This window comes from Anas acuta, chromosome 26 (assembly GCF_963932015.1).
Source record: "Anas acuta chromosome 26, bAnaAcu1.1, whole genome shotgun sequence".
In the NCBI taxonomy this organism is placed as follows: Eukaryota; Metazoa; Chordata; class Aves; order Anseriformes; family Anatidae; genus Anas; species Anas acuta.
This window is the reverse complement of record NC_089004.1, coordinates 2,490,814-2,517,060: the sequence shown is the minus strand read 5'-3', so window position 1 is coordinate 2,517,060 and position 26,247 is coordinate 2,490,814. Positions and strand designations below refer to the sequence as shown.

The 26,247-nt window shown below is 48.7% G+C and overlaps 1 protein-coding gene and 1 long non-coding RNA gene across 3 annotated transcripts; one reads left to right on the top strand and one right to left on the bottom strand.

Annotated features, from left to right (window-relative positions):
* The first annotated feature begins 601 nt into the window (after positions 1-601).
* Positions 602-26,119, top strand: TMPRSS9 (transmembrane serine protease 9). 2 transcript variants are annotated; one of them, XM_068661775.1, is made up of 20 exons: positions 602-2,045; positions 9,805-9,937; positions 10,821-10,948; positions 11,446-11,513; positions 11,928-12,106; positions 13,180-13,221; positions 13,583-13,696; positions 14,646-14,817; positions 15,057-15,331; positions 15,508-15,644; positions 16,842-17,160; positions 17,964-18,135; positions 19,130-19,401; positions 20,109-20,245; positions 20,744-21,104; positions 21,193-21,309; positions 21,904-22,075; positions 22,394-22,659; positions 23,198-23,334; positions 23,796-26,119. In XM_068661775.1, exons 2-20 carry the CDS (start codon positions 9,820-9,822, stop codon positions 23,955-23,957), a joined length of 3,348 nt encoding a protein of 1,115 aa, XP_068517876.1. In that variant the 5' UTR covers positions 602-2,045; positions 9,805-9,819; the 3' UTR covers positions 23,958-26,119. The 2 variants fall into 2 exon arrangements, with proteins under 2 accessions (XP_068517876.1, XP_068517877.1); XM_068661776.1 differs by having other exon boundaries at positions 603-2,045; positions 11,931-12,106.
* On the bottom strand, positions 3,347-8,674 carry LOC137845009 (uncharacterized). The gene is made up of 3 exons (XR_011090065.1): positions 8,576-8,674; positions 7,864-8,498; positions 3,347-7,780 (listed from the first exon to the last, which is right to left on the bottom strand). It is a non-coding gene; the product is annotated as an uncharacterized lncRNA (long non-coding RNA).
* Positions 26,120-26,247: the final 128 nt, after the last annotated feature.

The window sequence follows — 26,247 nt, the reverse complement described above, 5'->3', positions numbered from 1 at the left end:
GCGGAATGACAGAACAGCTACTTCTGTTCAGACAAAGAGGGCTCAAAACCAGAAAGACTGGTTTGTGTTAAAAAAAAAAGGATAATAAAAATTAAGATTCAGTCTGGCTACAAAATCCATCCTAAAATGCTGACAGGCAGTATTTTCTGGGAACAAAACATAGTTATCAAGTCAATACCTTTGCCATTTAGTCCATTTTTTTTAATCCATCACATGTAACCTCACTTACTCAACAAACAGTTGTACCACATAAACCTCTACAAATACTAAACTAGTAGTGCCATCACTATTTTTGTTGTTGCTATTAAGCAAAGCAAAAGTCACATTTATTTTGTAGTAGCACATACAGTTTCCTGTATTAGTTGAAATTGTAATTTAGATTTAGATATACATCTGCATATTAGAACAGAAATAGAATAAGGAAAAAAATGTGTTGCTTTTTTATTCCTGTATCTGTTGCATAAAAATGGACAGAGCATTTGTTTAAAAAATAACTAAATTATTGGTATTTTGGCACAGGGTAATGTTCTAATGGGGAATCAAATCACTCAAACAGAAGGATGTCTCAGGATGAGACCCTGAGCTGCTGTTCTGCTGAGTTCCTACAGTACAGCTGGTCTGTGGCTCTATGACCAGTCCTGCACATGCATGTTCTGTCGCTTTTGATTATCTCAGTTGCATTTAAAACATTTCCAAAATATGCACTGCATAGTTTCTGCATCTGCAGGCACAGTTTCTGTTGACTACTTACAAGCATCTTGTCTGCTTAGGCTTTTGCTCGGTTTTGCAGGAAGAACCACCTAGGGGGATGTCTGGAAGGAAGGAAGGAATTTTCCACCAAGTGACAGCTCCTTTGAGCACAGGAGTGGGTCTGTGCACAGGTGCTGCCTGAAGGTTGCCCTCAGGGCAGTGTGAAATTCCTTCCCAGAGAGCTCCTGCACTAATTGCTCAAATACTTTTTAGTGAGGATTGCCCAGTTTCAAGTCAGTTCATTGACCGAAACCAGTCCATTATCTTACCCATGCATGTGACTAAGTGGAGAGTTTCGGGACCACCAAGGGCCTTGATGACTTAATGGCACTGGATGTACAGACAGGGACAGCCTTGATCACCAGCTATGCCACAGCTAGAACTAGAAGACAAACCTGAGTTTCATATTTATAGCTCATTGCAGCCTAAATTCTGTAGCTCTTGCCACATATTCAAAATTAGATGACCTATGTTTCTTTTGTTTTGGTATGGTGTTTTTTTGTTTGTTTTGTTTTTGTGTATGTTTTCCTGTTTTAGAAGGAATACAGATTGCATATCACACATAAATACGAGCTTTTTGCTCGCTGTAATGAACTGCAGAGGTCCAATCTTCACCAGCCCAATGCTGTTGTTCAGTACAGGTTGGAAGAAAGTTACTTGAACAGAAAAACAGTGATGATGACTGAAAATACAAAGCTCTGAAATTCGTTAGCCTTTTCAGGCTGAAACAAAACCAATTCTCAGTTTTTCATGTGTTTTTCATCTTTCAAGACGTCTTGGCAAAAGGCTCAAATGTTAGCTTCAACAAAAGGCAATCCCTGCCTGGTTTTGGCCTCTGTTGCAAGTACGTGTGATGCAGGGTAAGCCCTGCATGTCCCTGTGCAGCAAGTACGGCATTTTCCTTACAGGGATTGTTATGATGATAAATAAAGTGTGCACTGTAAGCGGTATGGATGCTTGGCTGAGGGCGTGAGGGACTTTTGCACAAGTGCTCCCCTTCAGCGATTTCCACGTGCATGGCCCGTGCGTGTTAATCCACCACCCCCTGGTTTCACTGTGTGGGGCTGACAACCTGTGGCGACTGAGGCGAATTCAGCGCTGCCAGCGCGAATCCCCCATCACTGAACCACTTCAGGAGCCAGCTCCTGAGGGTGAGGCCCCGGCTCCTCCCCGCGCCTTTAACGGCCCGGCCAGGCCCGGCCCGGCCCGGCCGCCCCCCGCCCCTCCCGGCTGCGCTGGGCGGGAGGCGAGGCCCGGGGCCGGGCGGCGCCGTGACGGGAGGAGAAGCGGAGCAGGTGAGTTACCGCTCGGGAGGCTGCCCCTTGCCGATTTCGGTGCTTTTTGACGTTAAAATGACGGTGCTGAGGTTGGGGGCGCTTCGCACAAGTGACACAGGGATGCTGGAGGGGACCCGGTCTGCCCGTCAGTGCGAAGGAGCCAAAACTCTCCACAGGAGTGTGCTCACCGCTGAATCTCCACAAGTTTGGCGTGTTTCTGCTGGGTGTCCCCGGAATATTATATTTCTGTAGGGTGTTTCATCGTGTGGCTATTGACCGGTGGGTGTCCACCGACACCAAATGTGCGGCCGTGGTTTCACAGGAAAATGGTCTCAGGAACCTCCTCTCTGAAAGCACTGCATGAGGAGGAATGCTTAATATCATCAGTACCATGGAAAACAAATGCAGAGCGTGATGTAGTATTTAAAAGCTATAAGGACTTTAAAAGCTACAAGGAAAGGGCCTGGGAGTGCTGTCGTGCTGCTGTGCGCCCAGCCTGTCTTCCAGCCACGAGGCTGCCCTGCAGGCAGCTCTGAGCAGCCCATGTGTGCCAGTGTCCCGCAGCCTGTGCTCAGGGACAGTCCCCTCAGGCAGGAGGGCTGGTCACAAACCCCCAGTGCCTGAGTTTAGTAGATGGCACTGTCCCACACCGCTATGTCTGGAGTCTCGTTCTGCAACCTCCCAGGTCAGTGGCAAAAATCCCATCACCTCTGGCACTGCAAGTTCCTGGCTTGAATGCTCCTCAGTCATCACCAGCTGGTTTCTCTACATGTGTTCTGTCTTTGAGGGAACTGTGCACTACAGATGACTGGTTTCAGGGTAGTACGAGGGTTTTATGCCCATGAATATCGATGCCTATCTGCCAAGCTGTAATAAGGGCTGAAGCTAGGTACCACAAAATGTGATTTACGCCTTGCTTCAAATCTATGCAAGCTGGTAAGAAAGAACAAAATGTGGTTACATGGAAAATGAAAGCATCAAGTTTAGCCCCCTGCTGCTCCTCCAGGATGCTCTGGTCCCAGTACTATACCAGTATTTTCACCAGGTGCAGCTGATAACCTCCCTTCACATGCTGCAGCCTCTGAAGCCAATGTAGGGCAGCACGTTTAGGGGGTTGTGACCAAATGAAATACCATGAGTTAAGCATGTGAGCTTTCCTTGGCCATTTGTGAGCTGAAAAGTATCAAATTATATTGTTCTCCTATTGTGAAAAGTAATTGGACAAAAATGGCACTTCTTGCCTACTGAATACTCCATGTGTGTACTCGGTATTTACTATTGGTAAAATGTGGTCAAGGCAGCACAGTCAAGGGGGAGGAAGGCAGCCTTTATTTTGCTCTCTAACACATTGTTGAAGTTCAAAACCCAACTGCAGGTACAGATCTGCCTGGCACTCTCAGCAAGGGGAGAGCTCAGGGGCTGAGTGTCTCCACGGTGGAAATGATGTTAGAGCCTTTGTTACTGTGATAATACGAGCACTGGGCAGCTCAGCCTGTCGTGTCGCAGCTGAGACTGCAGAGCTGGCAGGCAGGAAGAGGATCTTCTTACCTGTAAATTGAGAGACATTTGAAGTCCAAAACAGACAATAAACAAGGCCCGCACAGTGTCACTGGGCTTGCTGAGTGCAGGACGACAGCTGAACCAGATGCACCTCCAAAAAGGATGCTGCAAGTCAGCAGGTATTCAGGATCATCTCTAAACCTGCATCATTCGAGTCGGAATCGCTAGAGCTGGTAACACCCAGAGCAGGCTTGTTCACTTGCAAGATGCTCGCAGTCCGCAGGAAGACAGCGCTGGTGGCATTTTCCTAACTTACATGAATAGAAAAAGAAGTGTCCTTGACCAGGACTCACAGCCTCTTGGTGATAGTGTTTAGTTCTGTGTGGCAGCAGGGCGTAGACTTTCAGGTGCAGCACAACCCTACTAAAGGTTAATCCACAGAGAACTGGGGGACATGGGTCTACATGTGCCAGCTACCGAGGTTGGAGGTGCATTAAAGCAAAAGGATTAAACATGGTGTTAGGTGGTTCAAGGAACCACTTTGGTGGCTGGAGATGCGCATGCCACGTGAAACAAAAAGGGCAGGTGTGCCAAACCTGGCTTGCCTGTCTGCTATGTGTAGATGCTTTGTCTTTGCTCATGAAGGAACTGTCCACTCCAGCTGGAGTGACACCGAGGAGCTCAGTCATTCCTTTGTGTTCTACCAGCTGCCTGCTGTTTCTTCATGTACGGTTTTCACAGCATATCATCATCTCATGAGGAGAATTAAGACGTTGCACTCATCACAATGCAAAGGTTTTATTCCAACACTCCCTCCCCTCTCTGCAGCCCCACTTCTGGTGCAGCCTTGGGGTGCCCTTGAGCCATAAAGGGGCTGATGGCAACTGGCATGTGGTTGTTGGCCTCTCCAGACTGCCATGTCCTTGCACTGTACCACCAGCGTCTGGCTGCTGCTGGGGAAATATTCTACCTTCTGGCAGCAGCTGCTGCTACAAGATGCCAAGCTCTAATTACATACAGTTAAATTACCAGCTACAAGGAGAAAATCACACAGGGATTTTATTTTAACGCTATTTTCTTGCAGTTGGTTTAGATGATCTTTGAAGGTCCCTTCCAAGTGAACTCTTCCATTCCATTCCATTCCATTCCATTCCATTCCATTCCATTCCATGGTCACTGAGACATTTGGGTTTCATTGTTCTCACCCCTGGGCTGTTCCAGCAGGCCTGTTTGCTAACCCACGTCTCTATCTCTTCTGGTCATGTTTCTGTTTTCACTTACCACAAATGACTCTCTCCTCTCTTCTGCTCAAGCTCATGGTTTGCTGACCCAGATGTGATTTGTTATTCTGACATGTGTGATCTTGAATAATGACGAATGAGGCACATTGGAGTTTATTTTTTCATTTTGTGCTTTTTTTTTTTTTTCATTTGGAGAAATATGCTTCTGCTATATTCCTCCTCTGAAGCACCACCAGTCTTATGGCAGTGATAAAATCACTAGTCCTTCACTCACCCTTGACCAAGTGCTCATTACTTCCTGACAGTGCAGGTAGATTTGCTGCTGTTCTTGTTGTCTGCCTCAAGCAAGTCACATATTTCTCATACCAACACCATCATTCCACAAAAGCCCTGTTTGGGAGATGCCTGACCTTAGACCATGAGATGGTTTTACAACCCCCATGTCTGAAGACTTAGCAGACTGCAGTACTCAGCGTTACTCTGCTGAGAGCCAGACTACCCTGTAATAGTACCAAACTAATGCAGAGTAAAGGCAACAATTTTTTTTAACACTTGGTTCTTCAAATGCCTGCAGTAAATTGGCTTTTTATATTTGTTGCGTTAGAATAAAACATCCAAACACAGCGGAATACAGAAAGACAACACAAAGACTCCAGAGCAGTCTGAAAGCTGCCCTCAGGGGTCGTTAGGGTTTTCTAGCATTCGTTATCTGTTGCAGAATAAATTAAATTGACTTTTGAAGACACATGTGCCACTGTTTCTTTTCTATGCTTCTTTCCTTGTTTTTCTTTATCTGGTCAAGAGACCAGAGGAGAATCATAGAAGGTTATATATAGGTTGACTTGGATTGGAAGGGACCTTATAATCTAATTCTGCCCCACTGCCATGGGTAGGGACACCTCCCACTAAATCAGGTTGCCCAAAGCCCCATCCAGCCTGGCCTTGAACACCTCCAAGGATGGAGCATCCGCAGCTTCTCTGGGCAGCCTGTTCCAGTGCCTCACTACCCTCTGAGTAAAGAATTTCTTTCTTATATCTGATCTAAATCTACTCTTTTTCAGTTTAATCCATTACTCCTTGTCCTCACAGAGTCCCTCTCCTGCTTTCATGAGGATTGATTCATGTCCTCGTGGTGGAGAGCTGCTGCTGAGGGTAGGAAGGGAACAGAAAAAGATGAAGAAAAGTAGGAGGGAGCCTGGGGCAAAGCAATGTGAGATATGGGAGTGAGCATTCCTGTTCTAAAGGGGAGAGTAAGGGTGCAGAGCTGGAGAGGGCAGGGAGGGCTGGGGGAAAGACCTGAGGTGGTGAAAGACACAGAAGAGACAAAGAAAGAGAAATACTGAGTGGAGAACGACAAGAAGCAGGGAAACGGGGAGGTACATGAAGAAAAAGCAAGCCTTGTTGGTGGTTAGTTAGCCTTCAGCACAGTGCTGGAAGGTCACCATCGTATTTCTACCTGAGGTGCTAGCCCATTTTCCAAGAGGCCAATTTCTACCTCAAAACCAGCACTACCACAGTTTGTGCTGAGCAGTTGTGTGTCCCTGAAACAGACGTGTCACGGGGCGGCTGTCACCTGTGCCCAAGGCATTCAGAGACATCCAGGAAGGTCCTTCCTTGCTCCTGTCCTTGGTCTTGGATGTAATGTGCCCCTGACCCTCTGCACAAGCGCACACCCATGCTTGCACACAGCATTGCTCCTGTCTTGTCCTCCTTAATGAAAAGAACTGGTGTTAGTGCTAGTTTGCCTAATTAGAAGTAATATCAGGGATGAATGAATATTTACACCATTCCGCTTTATATTTTAAATTTTCTCTATCTCTGTCAATTAAGGAAAAACTTTCAAGGAGATCCTGTGAAATGACACAAGGTGTGTTTTAATTTCTTCTGGCTTAAACTGTTGACATGGAATGTAGGTGGCTAGAGCTGAATTTAGTAGAAGAGCCCACCTCACCTTTGTTTATTGGTGCTTTCCTGTTTGTTAATTCTTGCTTCTTGGTGAATGAGTCTCTTAGCAGACTTCGCTGTTCCGATGACTTTGTCCTCTAGGAAATGGCCCTGAAGGAGAGGAGGAACTTCTCACACCTCAGTGGATGAAGCAGCTGGAGTTCCCAGGAAACAACTGTGGTGTGTGCATTGATCTGCTCTTTAGTTCAGCCAGCAATGTCTTTCCTCATGTGCTGTCAGCCCCACTTTCAGATATGGTTATTACCTACTGCAGTACCACAGGTTACATTGCAGCTCTCCCCATAAACCTTCCAAAGTATCTGCAATGACCCAATAAATCATGCAAAGATTTGGGACAGATATATTGAATGACTACTACAATATCAGACAAACATGGAATCAGCTGGGGCTCCTAACAAAAGAGAAGCATTGGCTTTTTCTACTATATATATATATATATATATATATATATGTATATATTTTAAACCAAGGGGATTTGAAAACTCCTTGAGACCCACCACGAGAACTGTTGATGCTGATTCCTGCTGTCGTCTCTTTCCTGACCCAGCAGTAGCTTCTGAAAATTCTCAAGAAGTTTCATTTCAGCCAAAGGAAAAACTGACAAGTTGAAGTTGCCACTGAACATCCACCAGAAACCCTCTTGCTGGCCAGAGGGGTCTTATCTTTATCCCAGAAAACTATGTAAGGGCAAGGCCAAGGGCACAGCGGTGCTATAGTCCAGCACGTCATCTTCAAATACACCACCTCAACCTTCCTTTGGCTTTCAAACAGTTTCTTCTCCATTATCAGAGGCGATGGAGATGCATCAGGTTCTGGACACGGTTCTGTGTGTCCACTGATTTCTTGAGGCAGCCCAACTGAAAAGGCTACGAGACAAGACAGTTTCTTCATGGAGAGGGTGGTTGAGCACTGGAATGGGCTGCCCGGGGAACTGGTGGATCCCTGTCCCTGGAGAGGTGGACATGGCACTAAGGGACATGATACAGTGATGAGACTTGGTGGGTCAGGTTGGTGGCTGGATTTAATGATCCTGAAGCAGTTGGCAACCTAGAGTGAAATGAGGTGGGTCATTCACCCAAATGAATGTGAAATGAGGTGGAAATTCATTGTTGCTGAGTTAGTTAACTCACCTGAAATACCACCCCAGAGGGTATGGTCAGAATAAAGCTACAGCCAGGTGGGTGTGCTCTCCTCCATCATCTGCCCCTGCTCCCTCACCTCTGCTGGACGTTATTTGATTTCTTTGATTTGCAGCACAGCCTTGGGTTTCCTGGTAATTCACAGCCCCTGTGAGAGAGTCTGAGACTGCAGGTAGGAAGGAAGGGTGTACATTTCTTTGTGTTTTCATTTCACGTGTAATTCTCTTTCAACTCACACCACTTGCTCAAAAGAAAATAAGTTTTCCTTATGCTAAAAGGAGAGCAAAGATGAATTTTGATTGCTTTGCTAAGTAGGTTTCTGTCTCTAAATACTTTCTTTTTCCAGTTACAATGCCAGTGCAATCGGTAATAAGAACTTCTTGCTGGGGTTCTAAGAATCTTTTATCATAGTATAACATTTTATTTGCTGCCAAAATTAGTTCAAACTAAATTGTATTGTCCAATTAAAAAGCAGCCATAGCCAATTTTGCCTGTGATGTTATTTTTTTCTTTCTATGCCATTGTCCTACCTTTAAAGTCCACTGGTAGTAAGACCTTGCACTGCTCAGCACGTCTGGAATAGATTTTCGAGCTCCCACATGCGAGACAGCCGGTGACCCCAAAACCTATTAAGGGAGAAGGGATTGCTCATCTGTATGCATTTAGGTCACAGGGACCACTGGATAAAAAAAATGTTTCTTACATGTCTCCTCTTAGCAAGAGCTGAATTGTCAAATGGAGATATTGTTAACCAAACACAGGGGCCCAAAGTGCCTATCTCTGCCAGGCTCAGTTACCACTGAAAAAGAAGATATGGAGGTTTGTTAGAAAAAAAAAAAAAAAAGCATCCTGGATGGACTCCCTTCCTCTCCCCCTTCTCTGTTTCTTGCCTCACAAAGAAGTGACCTTTTAAAATCTCTTATCTGGAAGCTTCAGTTTAAAGAGCCGCTGATGCCTCTTGGAAAACATTGAAAAGCTCTTCAGAAGCAGTTCTGCTGCTCCCTGTGTCCTGAGTGCCTTTCTTCTCTCTTTTTCTTTCACTGCTAGATAGATTTGCATTAGAAAAGGCTGTTCCTTTGCAGCTTCCCTGTTTGCTGAAGTTTCAGCCTGATTTATAGCATCAGTAAATGGTGTTTGGGCCCAACCTCTCACAACATCTTCTGGATCAGGAGGAAGTGGCTGATTCAGAAGGGACTGGATGAAACTTCCCTTGGCACGCCAGAATTCGGAACTGAGGAAGGAAAAGCTGAGTGCATTGTATGTCTTTGAAGCTGTCAATATCTAGGCAGAGGAAGTTGGAGATATGAATTTGCCTTACTACGCATTTCTGGTGTGACCCATAAATCTTAAAGTCCCATAAAGTTTCCCAGAAGCTGGAGGTTGTGTCCTCAAAACAAAACAAAACAAAACAAAAAAACATTCTGAAGCTGATAAACTTTGGATCTTTGGTCAATAAGACTGAACTTGCATGTATTTCAACTCTTGGCAACCCAAATTGTCTTAGACTTTTGTGTGCCAGTCTGAGGGGAGGAATGTGTGTCTTTTTTCTATGGGGGGGATGAATATTAATACAGTAATTCAACTGATCTTAGGGACAGAGGAAATCGGTGCCTTTCCTTGCCTTCTTAGGCTTCTTGCAAAAAGTAACATGGCAAAAGTACAGTTGACTGGCTGGCTTTGGATAAAGCAGGATAGCACAGAGATGGAGGCATCAGGCTGGCTTGTGATCACACCACCAGGAAGGGATAGGCCGCTATGGTTGATGTGTTCAGGTCCTACAAACTGGATGTATCAGAAAAATTTCCTGACTGCAGCCTAAGGCATGGCCAGGGGACTCAGGGTGTTTCCAGTCCTTTTACTGAGGTAATCTTAGCTTGTATCTCTCATTTCATCCCAGACAAGTCCTTTTCCTCCTCTTCTTTTTACTCACAGGGCTGCTCAGAAGGCATGGACCAAGTAAAGCCAGTGCCAGGCAGAAAGGGACGGAAGGCCAGCTGCTGGAAGTTAACCGTCGTGGCCGCCGTAGTGGGCAGCGTGATGGCTCTCTACGTGGGGATCCTGCTGGGTGAGTGCACAGCTGAGGCTGTTCTTTTGGTTTATCATCTGCTCCAAAAGAGTAATGGTCTGCACAGCTTACAGCAATAGTTCTCATACCAAAAATTCTCAAAAGCCTTTTTCAGAGGCCAAGACGTGGTCAGCTCTCCCCACGTACACAGCCAAAATGCAGAGGCTGTAGTCACCTCATATTTTGAATGACATCTGACTAAAGCACTTCATCCTTAGTGCTGCATGTGATTTATTCTTCTCTGATCTCTTACAGTAACTCCTAAATCTCTTGTCACTTCCTCAACCATCTCCTACCTCATCTTGCATCCACTGACCATTGCTTGTCCTATTGTCCTCTAGAGTGTGACCGCCATCTCCTTGTCTCTCGCACATCCTTCCTGCTGCCTCTGGTGCCCTATGGCCAGATGTCACCTCAGGCTGGGATGCTGGTGTGGAGCCCAGCCTGATGTGACTGGCAGAGCCCACCAGCACATCTCTGCTGTGCAGTACCACTTTCTAGGCTGACTTTAGTAACCAGGACACATTTCCTCAGCCTGTTCCTGCAAGGACAGGGCCAGTCTGATTGCTCTAGCAAGCTGTACCCATTTGATTCTGATCTGTTTTCTCAGGCTTGATAAAAATCTACAGTGTTAATATTCAAATTAGCTACAAATTCAAAATTCTCCTCCTGCATATGTGTGGGGTAGCCCAGCACAGCCATGTGGCACCCACAAAGCACCTCAGAGATGGTCAGGGACAGTCAAGCTGCTGAAACTTGGTGTCTTAAGGACATGGAGAGACCCATACTCCAAAGCAGACAGCGAGGAAAGCTGGGTCCAGCCATGGCCCTAGACCTCTGTGTGCCCTCTGTGTCTCTAACAGACACTTTCCCTCTCTGGCAGCCTGTCATCCTGTGGGAGAGACCAGCTTTGAGCACACAGTGGAGCTGCAAGGAATCATATTCAACAGCAGCTTGCAGAGGGAGAACTCGGACTATTACAGGGTGCTGACACCTGCTCTTGAGAGGCTGGTAAGTTGAGCTGGGCTTGCCATGCACACCGCAGCTCTGCACCCCTCGCTTGGCACAGGACAGAGCCAGGAGGCTGCTGGGTGGCCTGGGCCCCATCCCTGCTGAGTTCCGTGCCTGTGTGGTTCCCCAGGGCCCAGCTTGGCTGTCCTCATTCAGGGACTTCTTAAACATCAGCAAGGAACACTGCAGGGCTGAGCTGCACTTCGAGAGGCCTCGTCAGGGCCCCGAGAGAGACTTGTGGAGTGGGAAATGTGTGCTCAGGTCTGCTCCTTGCAAAAAAAAAAAGTGGTGGTGGGAAGATGTTATCTTCATGCCTGAGCCAGGTGGGAACAAGGTTACATGTGCTCTGATGAGCTGGACTCAGGTGCTCCTGCCATCCGTGAAGGCAAGAAGATCCTCCAGTTAGCTCCAGCTCCCTGAAAAATACTAGGCACCAACTAAACCTATCTCATAGGGGTTTTCTGCCCAGTGTGTGACCATTGTTCTTTGCCTTGCAGTTTCTGTCCAGCTTCCAGGATTCCCAGCTGGACTGGAGCTGCACTGGTTGCACCATCCTGGGCTACAGGTGAGTGTAGGCAGCTTTGTCTGCAGACTGTGCCACTCATGTTTTCAGGACATTTTGACAAGCTCCACCAAAAAGTGAGCTCACAGCTGTGTTCTTGTTCAAAACTAGCAAAAAGAGAAACTGATTTTAAGTTGAGTCCGGATTTTTTTATGGGATTGCACCAGTGTTCTGGTTTCTTTAATTTGGAAGTGTAGTCAGAAAGGCAGAGGAAAATGGCCTTGTTCAACCAAAGGAGAACGTTGGGCCAAAGAGAATGTGAATGACTGTTTCATCCCAGACCACACCTCCAGAGACACTTGAGCCTTAAATTATTAAGAATTAATTTTGTTTCCCTCAAGTTCCCTGTAGGCAGTTAGCACAAGAAACTGTTCCTTCTAATGGAGCCAAAGTGCTCAGTAATTGTCTGTTTTCCAGCAGGAATGGGAACTCAAGCGTACTTGTCCGTTTCCGCCTCCGCTTCAGCCCCCAGGATTCCCACCCCCTGAGCTCTGCCACGGAGGAGGAAGCTCTCAGACACGGCCTGGCAGCTGCCCTGCAGGAGCAGGGTCTCTCCCTGGCTGCCTATGGGACGATATCCTCAGCTTCTCTTACAGGTGTGCTCCTCCCATAACTGCTGGGCAACCAGAGCAAGGCAGCCTGTGCTGGTGCTGCTAGCAACACGGGTCATACCAGCAAAACTGTCTCAAGCAGCCGTACTGCCCTGGGGCTTTAGTTTTGGATGTCCAGTCAAGGCTTCATGCCCAGCAGCAACATTAGAAATGGAGCTGCTGCCAGGCACCTCCAAAAGATGCTCTGGTGCTTCACGAGACAGCAGCAGAAACATGCTTAGCTCCTGGCAGTTGCAGAACAGCTGGAAGCTTCATGGGAAGCCCCCCAGATCCCCCTCCAATGTCCTGCTGCTCTCTGTGCTGCAAGAGTTGTTTTGGGAGTCTGGGGCAACAACAGAGCCTAAAGCACAAATTGCAGCCTGAGGAACCAAACCTCAGCAGGTTAATTGCTGGGTTGCCTCTACTAACAACTGTGAGCAGTCCTTAAGCAATCCTCAGAGCTGCAGAAATAATTCCTGCTAGGGAGGATATTTCTCATATGTAAAGTCTTCTTTGAAACCACCTGGAATTCACTTCCCTCAATAACTGTGCAGTTGCACGTGATCGTAGGCCTTTCTAAAGAAACATGCCCAGAAAACCTGAAGCTGTGGGCTCCCCTGCAGCTCCCTCTGTGCTCTCTGCAAGGATGGGCAGAGTCCCAGGCCTCTGAGAGCCTTGTGCAGCCCAAATGGAGGGTGCACCTCAGCTTTGGGCAACAGCCCCGTGTCGCTTTCACCTCGGAGCCTGCTCCTGGGCTGCCGATCACTGCCACAGCTCTTGAGAACTGGTCTCTGCACCCCAAAAGCCTGCAGGACTATAGGCAGCTGCTAACTCACTGCACCCTGTGCCTATGGTGGAGCAAAGTGGAGGAGGGCTCCAGGAAGCGAACTGTGCCAGGAGCTCACCACAGGGCCGCCCACTGGCCATGGGATGGGGAAAGCAATTGCCAGGCAGGCAGGAAAAGGTGAAGCAAAGCCTCTGCCAGTCCTGGCTGGGAGCAGCAGTCATGAGAGCACACAGCTCCTGTGCACCCCAACTGGGATGTTCTTGCTCATCCCCATTCCTTCCATTTGTTACAGGTCCCAGTGAGGTTTCTCCATACAGACCAGGACTGAAATCAGGTAAGAGCCAGGCAGCAGGAAGAGCTCTGTGCCTTTCTAAGCGTTGCCAGGGCAAAGATCGGCCCCAGTTCCCCAGGTTGCATGCTGCAGCCTGACCTCTAGCCTCCTCCTCACCAGATACAAAAGGTGTTTGCATCCCATCTTGTTCATAACCTGGTGAACCAGTGCTCTGCTCCCCTGTTCCCCCTGGAAGCTCAACAAGAGCTGCAGCTCAGCTGCCGGCTGCATCCCATGGGGACACTGGCACTGCCGGGAAGCAGGGTGAGCACGGACACAGTGGTGGTTGCCCCTGGGGGAGCCAGGGGGCAGCTGCTGGGAGGTCTGCAGAAGACACAAGTGACTGAAGCCTTGCTGTCCCCAGGAAGCTGCCCCGGAGACTTGTTCACTTGCCGCAACAAGCAGTGCGTGTCGAAAGAAAACCCAGAATGTGATGGCCAAAAGGACTGCTCTGATGCCTCTGATGAAAAGGGCTGCGGTGAGTCCCTTGCAGCAGGTCTCCTGGGCTCTGGGGACAGGCCCCAAGTCACCCCTTGCAGCCGTAACAGCACTGGTCTTCTGGGCACTGTGCTGCAAGGACAGCTTAACTTCTTAGGCCAATAGTAGATGCTGACATCAGGACAAGGGGATTCGTACCTGAAAAACATGCTGGTCCCATTGCCAACAGCAAAGGAGTAACACGATGTAGGGATAGAGCAGCACATTGCCATAAGCCAGTGAATCCCACATGCCCAAGCTGCAGACATCCAGCGGATGCAGTCAGCACCCACTGACACTGCCCCAGAAGCCTGGCCACAAGGTCATGCCCAGCCCCGTATCAACACCCCTGGCAGTGTGGAGCTTGAGCTATCTTTGGGCCTTGATGAGCATACTTGAGATATGTTTTGGTCACAGACTTGGTTGCTCAGAAGAAGAGTAGAGGCAGAGTTCCAGGAGACCCAGGTACCCTGCAGGCATCTCCCACGATCACTGCTGAAGATAGGGAGCCTCTCACATTCCCCTTGTAATGCTACCATTCCCCTGTGCATACCCAGTCTGACCCTGTACAGGCGGTGTAGGTCCAGGGACCAGCCCATCCCCTCCTGCTGTGCTGGAGGCAATCTCTGTGCAGCCATGGGCTGCTGGAAGCAGCTCAGCAGTGGCTGAGCTTGTGAAACTAGCAGAGCTATTTCTGTCTAGACTTTCTTGCCATAAGGAGTTTCAGAGAGGACCCTGTGATGGGTCAGTGCTTTGCAGAGCCTTTTTTTCCAGAATTGCAGGTTAAAGTCCGGTTCCTTGTGACATCTCTAGCAGTGTACTGGTACTTGAGCATGTGCTGGGAGCATGCACAAAGCTGAAGCAGATTTTTTTCCCACCTGCCCCAGAAAGCACGCTGCCAAGGCACAGCGGGCAGGATCCTGATGCCCTGGCTCTCTCCTCCCTTTCAGACTGCGGGAGCCGCCCTGCCATGCAGACTGCCACCAGGATAGTTGGAGGCTCAGAGGCATCCAGAGGGGAGTTCCCATGGCAAGTCAGCCTGCGAGAGAACAACGAACATTTCTGTGGTGCTGCAATCCTCACAGAGAAGTGGCTGGTGTCTGCTGCTCACTGCTTTACTGAGTAAGCCCTAGCCACGCTATCTTGCACCATTTCCAAAAGCTGCTGTAGCTTCTGGCCCAAGTTCCCGAAGTACCACACTGCCTCGTCAAGCCTGGTTTCCTTTCCCTGCCAGATTAAGGCATGGGGAGCTGATGTCCCAGAGCTGATAGCAGGATGGACGAGAGGTGGCACCACTTGCACGGCTCTGGTTTGCAGGGTGCCGCTGCAGGTCTGCAAAGCCCCAGCTGTTTCTCTTCCAGGTTTCAGGACCCAGCCATGTGGGCAGCTTACACGGGGACCACCTCCATTAGCGGTATGGACAAAGGCACAGTAAAAATGGGCATTGCACGGATCATCCCACATCCCTCCTACAACACAGACACAGCTGACTACGATGTGGCTGTGCTGGAGCTGAAGAGACCCGTGACCTTTACTAAGTACATCCAGCCTGTGTGCCTGCCAGATGCTGGGCATCACTTCCCCACCAGCAAGAAGTGCCTTATCTCTGGCTGGGGCTACCTCAAGGAGGATTTCTGTAAGCAAAGTGTGGCAGGCGGCAGAGGAGGCATGGTGGGGTGTGAGTGGTGCAGGAATGCACCAGGGAAGGGCACTCAAGCCATGCTCTGGCCAGCCAGGATGGCTGCAACACAAGGAGCTGGTCCCATGCGAGGCTTCCTGCGGGGAGCTAACGGTTGCATCTCTCCCATTTAGTGGTGAAACCCGAGTTCCTGCAGAAAGCAACAGTGGAGCTGCTGGACCAGACGCTGTGCTCTAGCCTCTACAGCCATGCCCTCACAGACAGGATGTTGTGTGCTGGCTACCTGGAGGGGAAAATAGATTCCTGCCAGGTAAGCATTGTCCAGGGAAGCTTGCACACCTCCCAGCATGAGTCTTTTCCTTCCCTGTATGCACTTCAAGAAGTGGGATCTGACACCATGGGCACAGCATCCCACCAAGGTTTGAGGCCACACCTTGGATCCAAGCATGGATGAGGGACTGCAAAAGGGAAAAATGAAGATATATTCTGTAGTGCTTAGAGCAGGGCACTGCTGTTAAAACAGTTTTTTGGGGCTATATAACTACTTTTCTCTATTTGCTGACCTGTAATCAGGTCTGGTGTTACCAGCCTACCTGGCAGCTCCTCAGATCAAAATCCCACTGGCAAAGAGCAGAAGTGGAAAGTAAAATATATGCAATAGATCTTGGTGAATGACTTGATGGTTTTCCTAGATAGCTTTTATCCAGTCTGGAAGTGCTGGAGAAAACCCTGCCTTTCACAATGTGTGGGGAGAAAACATTGTGCTGTGAGAGGGGGACAGTGATTTTCATGGCTGTTCCTGTGGTTTGTCAGGGCCCTTCATAGCTGCAGCCACTAGCTCAGCAAAACTGCTCTTCTGTGGTGGCAGCACTTCATATTGCTGCAATCACTCAAGCACCACATGTAGCACAAACACTGGAGAGGGAGACAAGGATGGAAGATTTGAGGTTGGGTGATGAACTTGACTTATCAAATTATTATCCAAGTAGAACAATCCCATCCTCCAGCTGGGACTGCCAGCTTCACAGATACCAACTGTGTGCCCTACAGCAATGACATATAGCCCCATGGTACCAAAGAATTGACCAGGGACTATAAGCCAAATCAAAAAGCACCATGCAAAGATTAGCATGGCCTCTTTGTATCATGCAATGATCGCCTATAATCTGGCTGTTGAGGGGCTGTGGACCTAACCTTTAAGAGCAGCAGTTGAACTCATACCTGTAGCAATTCTTGCACTAGATTTTATGGAGGAAAACCTCGTGCTCTTCTGGTATATCAAGGGCACAAGTCTACTGCTTAATAGTAGGACAGTGCCTACATAGTGGAGCACTCAAAGGTCAGCATAGGAGAGGCTTCACTCATCACTAAGATGGAGCAAATCAGCAGGGGTGAGTGGGGCTACACAGGGACAGAGGAACACAGACTTGCATAGGTATGCTCGAGGTGGCTGTGGCAAGCTTGGACCGTCCCTAGGAATAGTTCAGCATCTGGGCTTCCCTTGCAGGGTGACTCTGGTGGGCCCCTGGTTTGTGAAGAACCATCTGGCAAGTTCTTCCTGGCAGGAATTGTGAGCTGGGGAATTGGATGTGCTGAAGCCAGACGGCCTGGGGTCTACACACGTGTTACCAAACTGAGAGACTGGATCTTGGATGCTATTTCGCCCTTTCCCAACTCCATAGAGCGTACTGTCCCACTAATACACTCCAGTACTAACAGTAACATGGTCACCACTGAAGAGCTCAACGCCACCACCCCCAGAGCAATCCCCACCACCTCACCAGCCCCAGCTGCCAGCAAGCCAGCACCTGCAGCCAGACCGCAAGGTAAGAGATTGCAGGGTGGCTACAACCTTTGCAAGAAGAGAAGCTAGTACAGGTCCAATTGCAAGATTCGTTGTTCCACTGAGCTGAAATTACCCTTGGTAGGGTGACACACAGAACTGTTACTTAAGTGCCAAGGGCACAAGTGACACTATCTGGTTGCCCTGGGTTACTCCAGAGCAGCCTGGCAGTCACTCAGTACCAGCACAGATGAGTGTCATGGACTCAGGCCCAGAACAGGGCCTAAGGGACCAGGGACTACAACATAGCAGTGCCTGACTGCTTAACTTGTTGATCACTCACTTTTGTTTGCCAGCTATGAGTTTCCCAGAAGTTCAAGCTGATGGCTGTAACCTAACAGCAGCCATGCACCTTCTCACTGAAGTTCCCTTCAGGAAGGTTGGTGTCTACAGATTGATTTGTCAGATCCAAGGAGTCTTCCCAGCAACTCTGCAAGGAGATACAGATGTTAGGTATTTTTCTAAATTTAGGATTAACTTTCTATCTAGAATAGCAGGGCTAAGAGGCACAAACCTGCTGTGGTTACTCTGTTTTCAAGAAAGGCATAGACCTAAGGACTTGCTAAGAGCAAGCTGCAGAACAGCAGTTAGGATGAAGGCCCATGCATGGCTGTGCACAAACACCATAACAGAACCCCATGATCAGCAGGCAGGGCTTGGGCAAGTATCTCAAACTCCAGCCCTGACTTGTCCCTGCTCGGACTTACTGGTTAGAGAGAGCAGAAGCCTCTTCTCACTTGTCTTCTGCTCACAGTACTCACAAATCATGCTTTGGCTTTTGTTCAGAGTGCGGAGGACGACCTGGGCTCTCTAAACCCAGCAAGATCGTGGGAGGAACAGATGCTTCCAGAGGAGAGATCCCCTGGCAAGTCAGCCTGAAAGAAGACTCGATGCATTTCTGTGGAGCCACCATAATTGGGGACCGCTGGCTGCTGTCAGCAGCTCACTGCTTCAATGAGTAAGAGTTCATCTGGTGAAAAGCAAGGACGTGCACTGAACATTCATTTTTGTTATAGCTAGAGGTTAATAGTAAAAGCAGTTTTGTGGGGAGGCTGGGATGAGGCGGGGAAATATTAAAAAGGCCCAGACAAAGAGTGAGAACAACACACTTCACAGGGGTGGAAAAGGGCAAATGCCATAAGATGGCATATAGAAGTGCCACGGGACAGCAGCTCTCTGGGCAGTGGCAATTAAAGAGCAAATGAATGCTAGTGATTATTAGAAAAACAACCGAGATTACCAGTTTGTTGGTACTTAGATCCACTGCAACTCACTTCTCACATACTGCACGCAGTGCTAGAGTAACACATTGTAAAGAATGACACAATACACACTGCAGAACAGCATCCAAAACAAGCATGACATACACCAGAATAGACATTGGGAACGAGAACTGGGTGGTAAGGGAGTGTGTTGTAGGGTCTATGCAATTATGAAAGGTACAAAGTGTTTAGGGAATGCCTTTTTATTGTTTCTGCATATTAAATTAAACCATTAAGAGCAGATGGGAAACAAGAAAAAGGAAGCAGTTCTTCATAAACGATGTTAAACTGTGAAGTTTTTCATCATGAGAAGTGATGAGAATATTTAAAGTCCACATGGGGTTAAAAGATTAAAAGACAATTGTAGAAAAACTCTAAAAAAAAAAATCCACATCTGTCAAGATATTCTGAATATAGAGGCATCACTTGCATGCCGGAACACTCCTGAAATCACAAGTTTTTGGAGGCAAGGAGAGGATTACTACATGTTCACCCTCTCTTGACATCTAACAGGTGCCACTGCTGGAAAGAGAGGTTCAGCCCCTTGTGTATGCTGGGCTCCGCTTTGGTAAAGTCAGGTTTCAACCACTAATCATTTAAAGTTGTCTGCAGCTTAAATAATCTACCAGCTCAGCATTTAAGCTAGGTACATGTGTGTGCACATACATATTTAGGACTGTGTATTTACAGGACAGATCCAGAAGAGATTGAAGCGTACATGGGAACAACATCACTAAATGGAACAGATAATAACACAGTGAGAGTCAACGTAACAAGGGTCATCCAGCATCCTCTCTTCAACCCTATCCTTCTGGACTTCGACGTGGCTGTACTTGAGCTGGCAGAACCCCTTGTCTTCAGCAAATACATCCAGCCCATCTGCCTCCCGCTTACGGTGCAGAAGTTTCCTGTTGGCAAGAAATGCATCATTTCTGGGTGGGGAAACCTCCAAGAAGGGAATTGTAAGTAGTGGTGCCTTATCAGTTGATTTGTTCTAGAACAGTGACAGATTGAGCAGCAAAGCCTGTACCGCTGTGACCCAGACAGTCCTGGGTGCATACACGACAGGGGACAGTCAGGAACTGACAGAAACACAAGAGGAAGTAAGAATAAGGGAACACCTTAAACTGCAGTTATTTAGGAGCCACCAGAAAACAAGATAATGGGGATAGCAGCTTGATGGGAACCAGGAGAAAACAGATGACTCCCCTCAATAGTTCTCCCATACTAAGCAGCAGTGGGGTATTGCCTTGGCAGCCTGCTGTAGCTCAGGCAAGAGTTCATTCAGTGAGCAGGGTCAGTCACAAAGATGTTCCAAGCTATTAGAAAGAGCAAGGCTCCCAGTGTAGGGAGAAGGCCTGAGGGTGGCACGTGTGCTACCAAAGAGGCTCCACTGTCCTTATAACCATTGGCAAACAGCCCACAAACTGTGACAACAACAGAAACTTGCTGCCTGTGCCCTGTAGCCTGTAGACAGGCATAAAACTGCATCCTGGGGTGAACCAGGAGCTTCAGGGGCTTCCTAGATGAGAGTAGCTCATACAGGATTCATCTCTCTTCTGGGAGAGGCTCTAAGCCTGTTTTTCTGAAGCATGTGTTGGACCATCCTAAAAGCCATTAGGTCTCACTTCTGTCTGCTGCACTCACTAATCCCTTGGTTTCCATGCAGTCACCAAGCCTGAGAGCCTGCAGAAAGCTTCTGTAGGCATCATTGACCAGAAGACCTGCAACTTCCTCTACAACTTCTCCCTCACTGACCGAATGATCTGTGCTGGCTTCCTGGAAGGGAAGATAGACTCGTGCCAGGTAAGAGTCTAGGATTTCTCTACTCCTCTGCGGATTGCTCCAGAAAACTGGGCTAACTCACAAGTTATGGCTTTGAGAAATATTTACTGAGTTCCTGCGGCTAGGCTGAAACCCACGTTCTCAAAAGAACAGCTCACTGCCACAGGGCTTTAAAAAACAAAACAAAACAAAACAAAAATTAAGCATGACATTAACCAACATCCTGCAGGTCTCCTGTGGCAGCAGGACAAAGTGGCAGTTGTTGATGACTGTCCTTCACTAGTGGAAAGGTGCTGTCAGATATTACCATTCATAACAAATGCCAGAGTAACTGCAGCCAGGCTGTTTCAGCCTCTGCACACTCATGTTTTGCACACTGTGTGGGAGCAGAGTCCCTCAGAGCTCCCTCAGAAAAATCTGAAGTTAGCCAACTCCTCCTAGTGTGGCTGAGGAGCAACTCTATGCAGACGTGTCTTGGGGAGAGTGGGCTGAGCAGCCACTGCCTTGCTTCTTCTTCAGGGAGATTCAGGTGGGCCCTTGGCCTGTGAGGTCACCCCAGGCGTGTTTTATCTGGCTGGCATCGTGAGCTGGGGAATTGGCTGTGCCCAGGCTAAGAAACCTGGCGTGTACTCCAGAATTACCAAATTCTACGACTGGATCCTGGACACCATCTCACAGTATGCCAGTCCTGGCACAAGCACTCCTTCCAGTTCAGCCATCACCAGCACTTCTACTGCAGCCATCCTCACACGCCGCGCCACTACAACAGCTGCAATAGCTATCAGCAGAACCACCCTGAGCATGAAGACCACCACACCCACAAAAGAAACCTCCACAGCTCTGGGAACCACGGAGCCTGCCAAGCCCACCCAAACCCCAGGTAAAAGTCCATCAGTAGCAAATTTACTGACATGCTGCTAGACCTCCAGACCCAGGTACTAAGCAGGCCGTGGGTTATTGCCTTCCAGTGGTGCCTTGTACCAGCTTCACCTTCAGGTGTTCCAGCAATGTCTGTATTGGAAAGGAAAATCCTGAATGTGATGGAGTTGTTGACTGCAGCAATGGCTTTGATGAAAGCAATTGTGGTGAGTCCTGTTTTGCAACCTGACACTGCTACCTGTCCTTATTCCATATTCAGACTCCCCAGTGCAACCCATAAACTTCACATGAGCTGTCTGGGACCAGCTCCTTGTGGTCCTGGTCTTACTTGATGTTTGAGAGACTACAAGATAAACCTGGATGAGCAGTGTCCAAATTTTCTACCAGGGAACGTGGCCTATTCTATACTATAACCATTGGACACATTTCCGAGCACACAGACCTTCTGCCAGTGTGGTAGAGCAAGCTGGTGTGACAGCTCTGCACAGCTCTGCAGCCCAGATCTCATGCTATCTTGGGACTGTTCCTAGGACTGCACATCCCTTGCTGTGTGACAGCTCGGCCAGTGCATCTGAATTTGCCATCCTCACATAGCACATCCCTGGAAGGCGTGGCGTGTGATAACAAGGAAATGTTTCCAACCTGTATTACGTCTGCCAAGCCTTGCCTCAGATGCATGAATGAAATTCATCACATCCTACTGCCTTGTGCATGTCTCTCCAGGACACTGCCCCCTGGTAGGGGCTGTGGAAGGACAGGTAACCCTTTCCCTTAGTCACAGAAGCCTTTTTCTGTTCCAGACTGTGGCTTAACTGCTGCTCTGGCCTTCAGCAAGATCGTGGGTGGGAGCACTGCAGCTCGAGGAGAATGGCCCTGGCAAGTCAGCCTCTGGCTTCGGCGGAAGGAGCACAAGTGCGGGGCTGTCCTCATTGCTGACAGGTGGCTGCTCTCTGCAGCTCACTGCTTTGATATGTAAGTACGGGCGGGTGACACTGGCCAGCCCCTGGCCACACTGCCATCAGCCCACCTTCCCCTTCCTCACGGTCCAACGCCATGGCTGGGGTGCTGTGCCCCACTGCAAGCACACACTGCCTGTTACAGGTGTGCCCCTACAGGTAAGCAGGAAGAAGACTGAAAGGAGCAAAGCCTGGGCATATCTGCCCACACTGTGATGGAGACAGGGGCCCTGGCCTCACACGTGGCCACAGTGCATCCCAGCCGCACAAGCGGAGGAATGGCACTTCTTGCTAAGCCGTGCTCCTAACGGCCAGGTTTGTTGTCTTTCTGCAGTTACAGTGACCCCAAAATGTGGGTGGCCTTTCTAGGAACACCCTTCCTGAATGGCATCGATGGCAAAATGGAGAAAATATTCCGTATCTACAAGCACCCTTTTTACAACGTCTACAGCCTGGATTACGACGTGGCGCTGCTAGAGCTGAACATGCCCATCAAGTTCAGCAGTACCATCAAACCTATATGTCTCCCAGCCAGTTCACACATCTTCCATGAAGGAGCCAGATGCTTCATCACAGGCTGGGGTTCCACGAAGGAAGGAGGTACTGGCTGAGAGGGCTCCCTCACATCCGTGATGGCCACGTTAAGTGCCAGCTACCCTGCAAGTCCAAACATCTCCATCCCCGCTCCACTGCCCCACACGCTACCCCTGACAGACCATACCCTGCTGGGGATACCACCCTGGGCAAAGCCTTGTGCCACCACAATCTCCTCTCCAGCAACCACACACTGTACCCATCCCTTTGGTTACACCTCTGCCCTCCTGCAGCCTTCCCAAGCTTTCTACATGCCAACCATCACACTCTCCATCCCTCTAACAGCTGCTTCAGCTGTGTTCCTGCAGAATGAGGACCACCCCGATACCATTTCTGTCTGCTCAGCTGCACTGCCTGCCAAACTATACACCAAAGATACCCTCCTGGGCTTGCTCTGCTGGGGAAGAACCAGGCCTGGTACACTTGAGAAAGTGCAGATCTCTCCCTTTAGAACACAAGCAAGGCTGCAGAATCCCCACTCTTACACATGCTGCTGTTACTTATGTGCCCTGCACCAAGTTAACAGAGATACTTTCCTCCTCAGGTCTCATGTCAAAGGATCTGCAAAAAGCAGCAGTGAACATGATTGGAGACCAGGCCTGCAAAAAGTTCTACCCTGTCCAGATCAGCAGCAGGATGGTGTGTGCCGGTTTCCCACACGGTACCGTCGACAGTTGTTCGGTGAGTGTGAGAGCAGCAAATGCTGCTGCAGGGCCAGCAAACTCGTGCAGAATCCCCGTGCTGTTATCATCCAGGACAGCCTTGCCCTGCCTCCCCAGCTCAGATGTCTGCCTGCCCATCTCTGCTGCCTGTTGCCACCACTGGAATCCATCCTGCACCTTGTTCTGTTTGTCCCACCAACCCGTAACAGGTCAGGGAAACACGCAGCGAGGTAACACCAAGCAAGCTATCACAGGGATATCATGAAGCCCATTTCACGTCCCTGCTGTGTCTCTGGAAATGCTCTTCCATGTCCCAAAGTCCCCATCTGTGGGCCCTCCAGCTTGGAAACGGGCTCCCAGGGAGGTGGGCAACAGGACAGCAAACGCTCCCATGTCCCAAGAGCAACATCTCACAGCTGGGGGGCTGGGCTAGCTTGACTCTTTTTGCATTGATACAGGACCCTTTTCCTCTCTCTGCAGGGTGATGCTGGTGGTCCTTTGGCATGTCAAGAACCCTCAGGAAGGTGGTTTCTAGCAGGAATCACAAGCTGGGGCTATGGCTGTGCCAGGCCGTACTTTCCTGGTGTCTACACTAAAGTCACAGCCGTCCAAGGCTGGATTGCGCAGAACCTCAAGCTCTGAAGCTGCATTTTACCACTCAGGGAAGGCAACGAATGACAGGGGATGCATTAACCCTGCACCTACTGTATGTTTTTTGATACTGCGAAGGGGTAACGGTGACCTGCAGGTATTAAGCAGATGAGTCTGTTGTGAACCTCTGCAGTCATGGCACCAGCGTATTTGATAACTGCTTTGCATAGAGAGGTGCAGTTCTAGACATTTTTCTATAAATAAATGAGGCCTGTCCCATCTTCAGAGCTGGCCAAACATCCTACGCATCAAAACCTGGCCTCTCAAGTTGGAGTGGTGCCAGAAACATCTGCCAGAGATTCACATAGCGTGGTCTAGCTCTGTCTGTGCACTGTCCTCCCAAGGGCCATCCAAGAGATGAGTGGACTTTGTCCCAGCCCTGAGCTGAAGCCTCAAGACCACACTGCCTGGATGGAGTTGTTATAATGTACAATGGCTTTCGGAAAGGGCATGCTACCACTTCAAATCAATGCTTGGTACTAGTGCCTGTAAGCTCCATGGCTTACTGTTTGATCAGAAGAGAAGCTTAGGATTAAGACACTTGGACTTCAGACTGCCCAGGCCCTCATCCACATTAAAGAATCAGTACAGGCATCTCCCCCTGCCACAGCTCCCTTTGTGTAAGTTGATTCAGTTGTTGAGGGCTAAGGAATAGCAGCCCCACATAGCACTGTTCTGGTTAAGCCTGGTGGGAATAATTCAACATGCTGGGAGTGGCCAAGCATCCAATTCATCCAGTGGGAAGCCCAGTCCCGCTAGCTAGCTAAGGCACACAATTGCATTTGTTCTGAAGAAAAAAAATGCTGCAAAGCTCGTGTGTAAAGTCTTAGACAGACCTGGACATCTCTTCATAGGCTTGACCATCAAAAGAGAACAGAGAGGTTAAATTCTGTTAGTTTCCCAACCCCAATCCTAGGCTTTCGCAGGTAAGCTGTGCATCTGGGTACAGCCGTAGGTTTCTTCTTTCCCAACCTGTAGAATCATAGAACGATCTAGCTTGGAAAAGACCTTCCAGACCAAGTCTAGCCATCAATCTGACCCACCGAGTCCCGTATCTGTCACATCCCTTAGTGCCATGCTCATCTGGCAGTGAGACCCACAACATTCCCAGCTAGAGCGCCAGCAAGGGGGGAGACCTGGCTTCTATGCTCAGCTCACAGTAGGTTCAGTTCCAGAGCTGGAAAACTTGTGGGATGTTCCCACTGCTGAAACAGGACTGCTGCACAGCCAGGACCACAAAATTCAAACTGAAAGAAAAGTAAAAAGACCCCTGTAAGAACATGGCTGGAAGGCACTTGTATTTTCAAGTACTCAGTCTGCTTGATTTGGGTGGGAAACTCCAGTTTAGTTTCAATTATTCCAAACTTCCAGATCTCTCTTAATATATTATCTTGTGAGAGCACTTTCTTCCCTGTACTGAAGCCACCACACTGGAAGATGAAATGAAATCCAATTTCCCCCTCATTCCTTTGATCATCCTAGCAGGTTAAGAAGTCAGTCTGTTCCGGTCTGTCTCTCTGCCTCAGCCAGTACTGAAATATTTTATAAAATATGGAAGTGCTGTAACAGAAGGAATTCCAAAAACGTCATTACAGGGGTACAGGCATTTTTAATATCCAACACACTGCTCTTCCAGCTGCTGGCAGACCACAACACATAACGACCATTCCAGGTGTGGTGTGCAAGCTAATCACAATACTGTGTACCTGCAAAGGAGAAGTACCGTTACAGAAGTGCTCCTTCCCAAAGAAACGAAACCTGAAAGGTAGGCTCCAAGATGGAATGCTCTTGTCAGTACCAAACCAGAAATTACAGAAAATCACAGCCACACATTTATTTTTTTCCTTTGAAGAAATCAACCTGTGTAGTTCCTAACCCATTTCACACACAGTCTATTTGCAAGGCTGTGCTGTGAGCTCAGTAAGTACGCCCTTGGCTCCCAGTGCACTGCTTGAGCTAAATCTTCATTTCAGCCCCGCCAACAGCTATATAAACACAAGGGAGGAAAGGGCCAACTGCGTCGTGGGGAGCATCTCATTGCAGTATTTCTACTGATGAAAAGGGACTAGGTAACTACCTGATGGCTGGGTCCAGGCTTGCTTCCTGGGCAAGAGCACTCTGCTGCTGGCTTGGCCCCCCCTTTTCCACAGAAGGCTCCTTGCCTCGCACAGCCAGGATTTATCAGCCGCTATAATATGCCTTGGCCAGTTGGGACCGTTGGGAAGGGCACGAGGCAAAACAGCAGCTCACGGCGGCTCTTGAGGCTGGAAAATTCACTCAC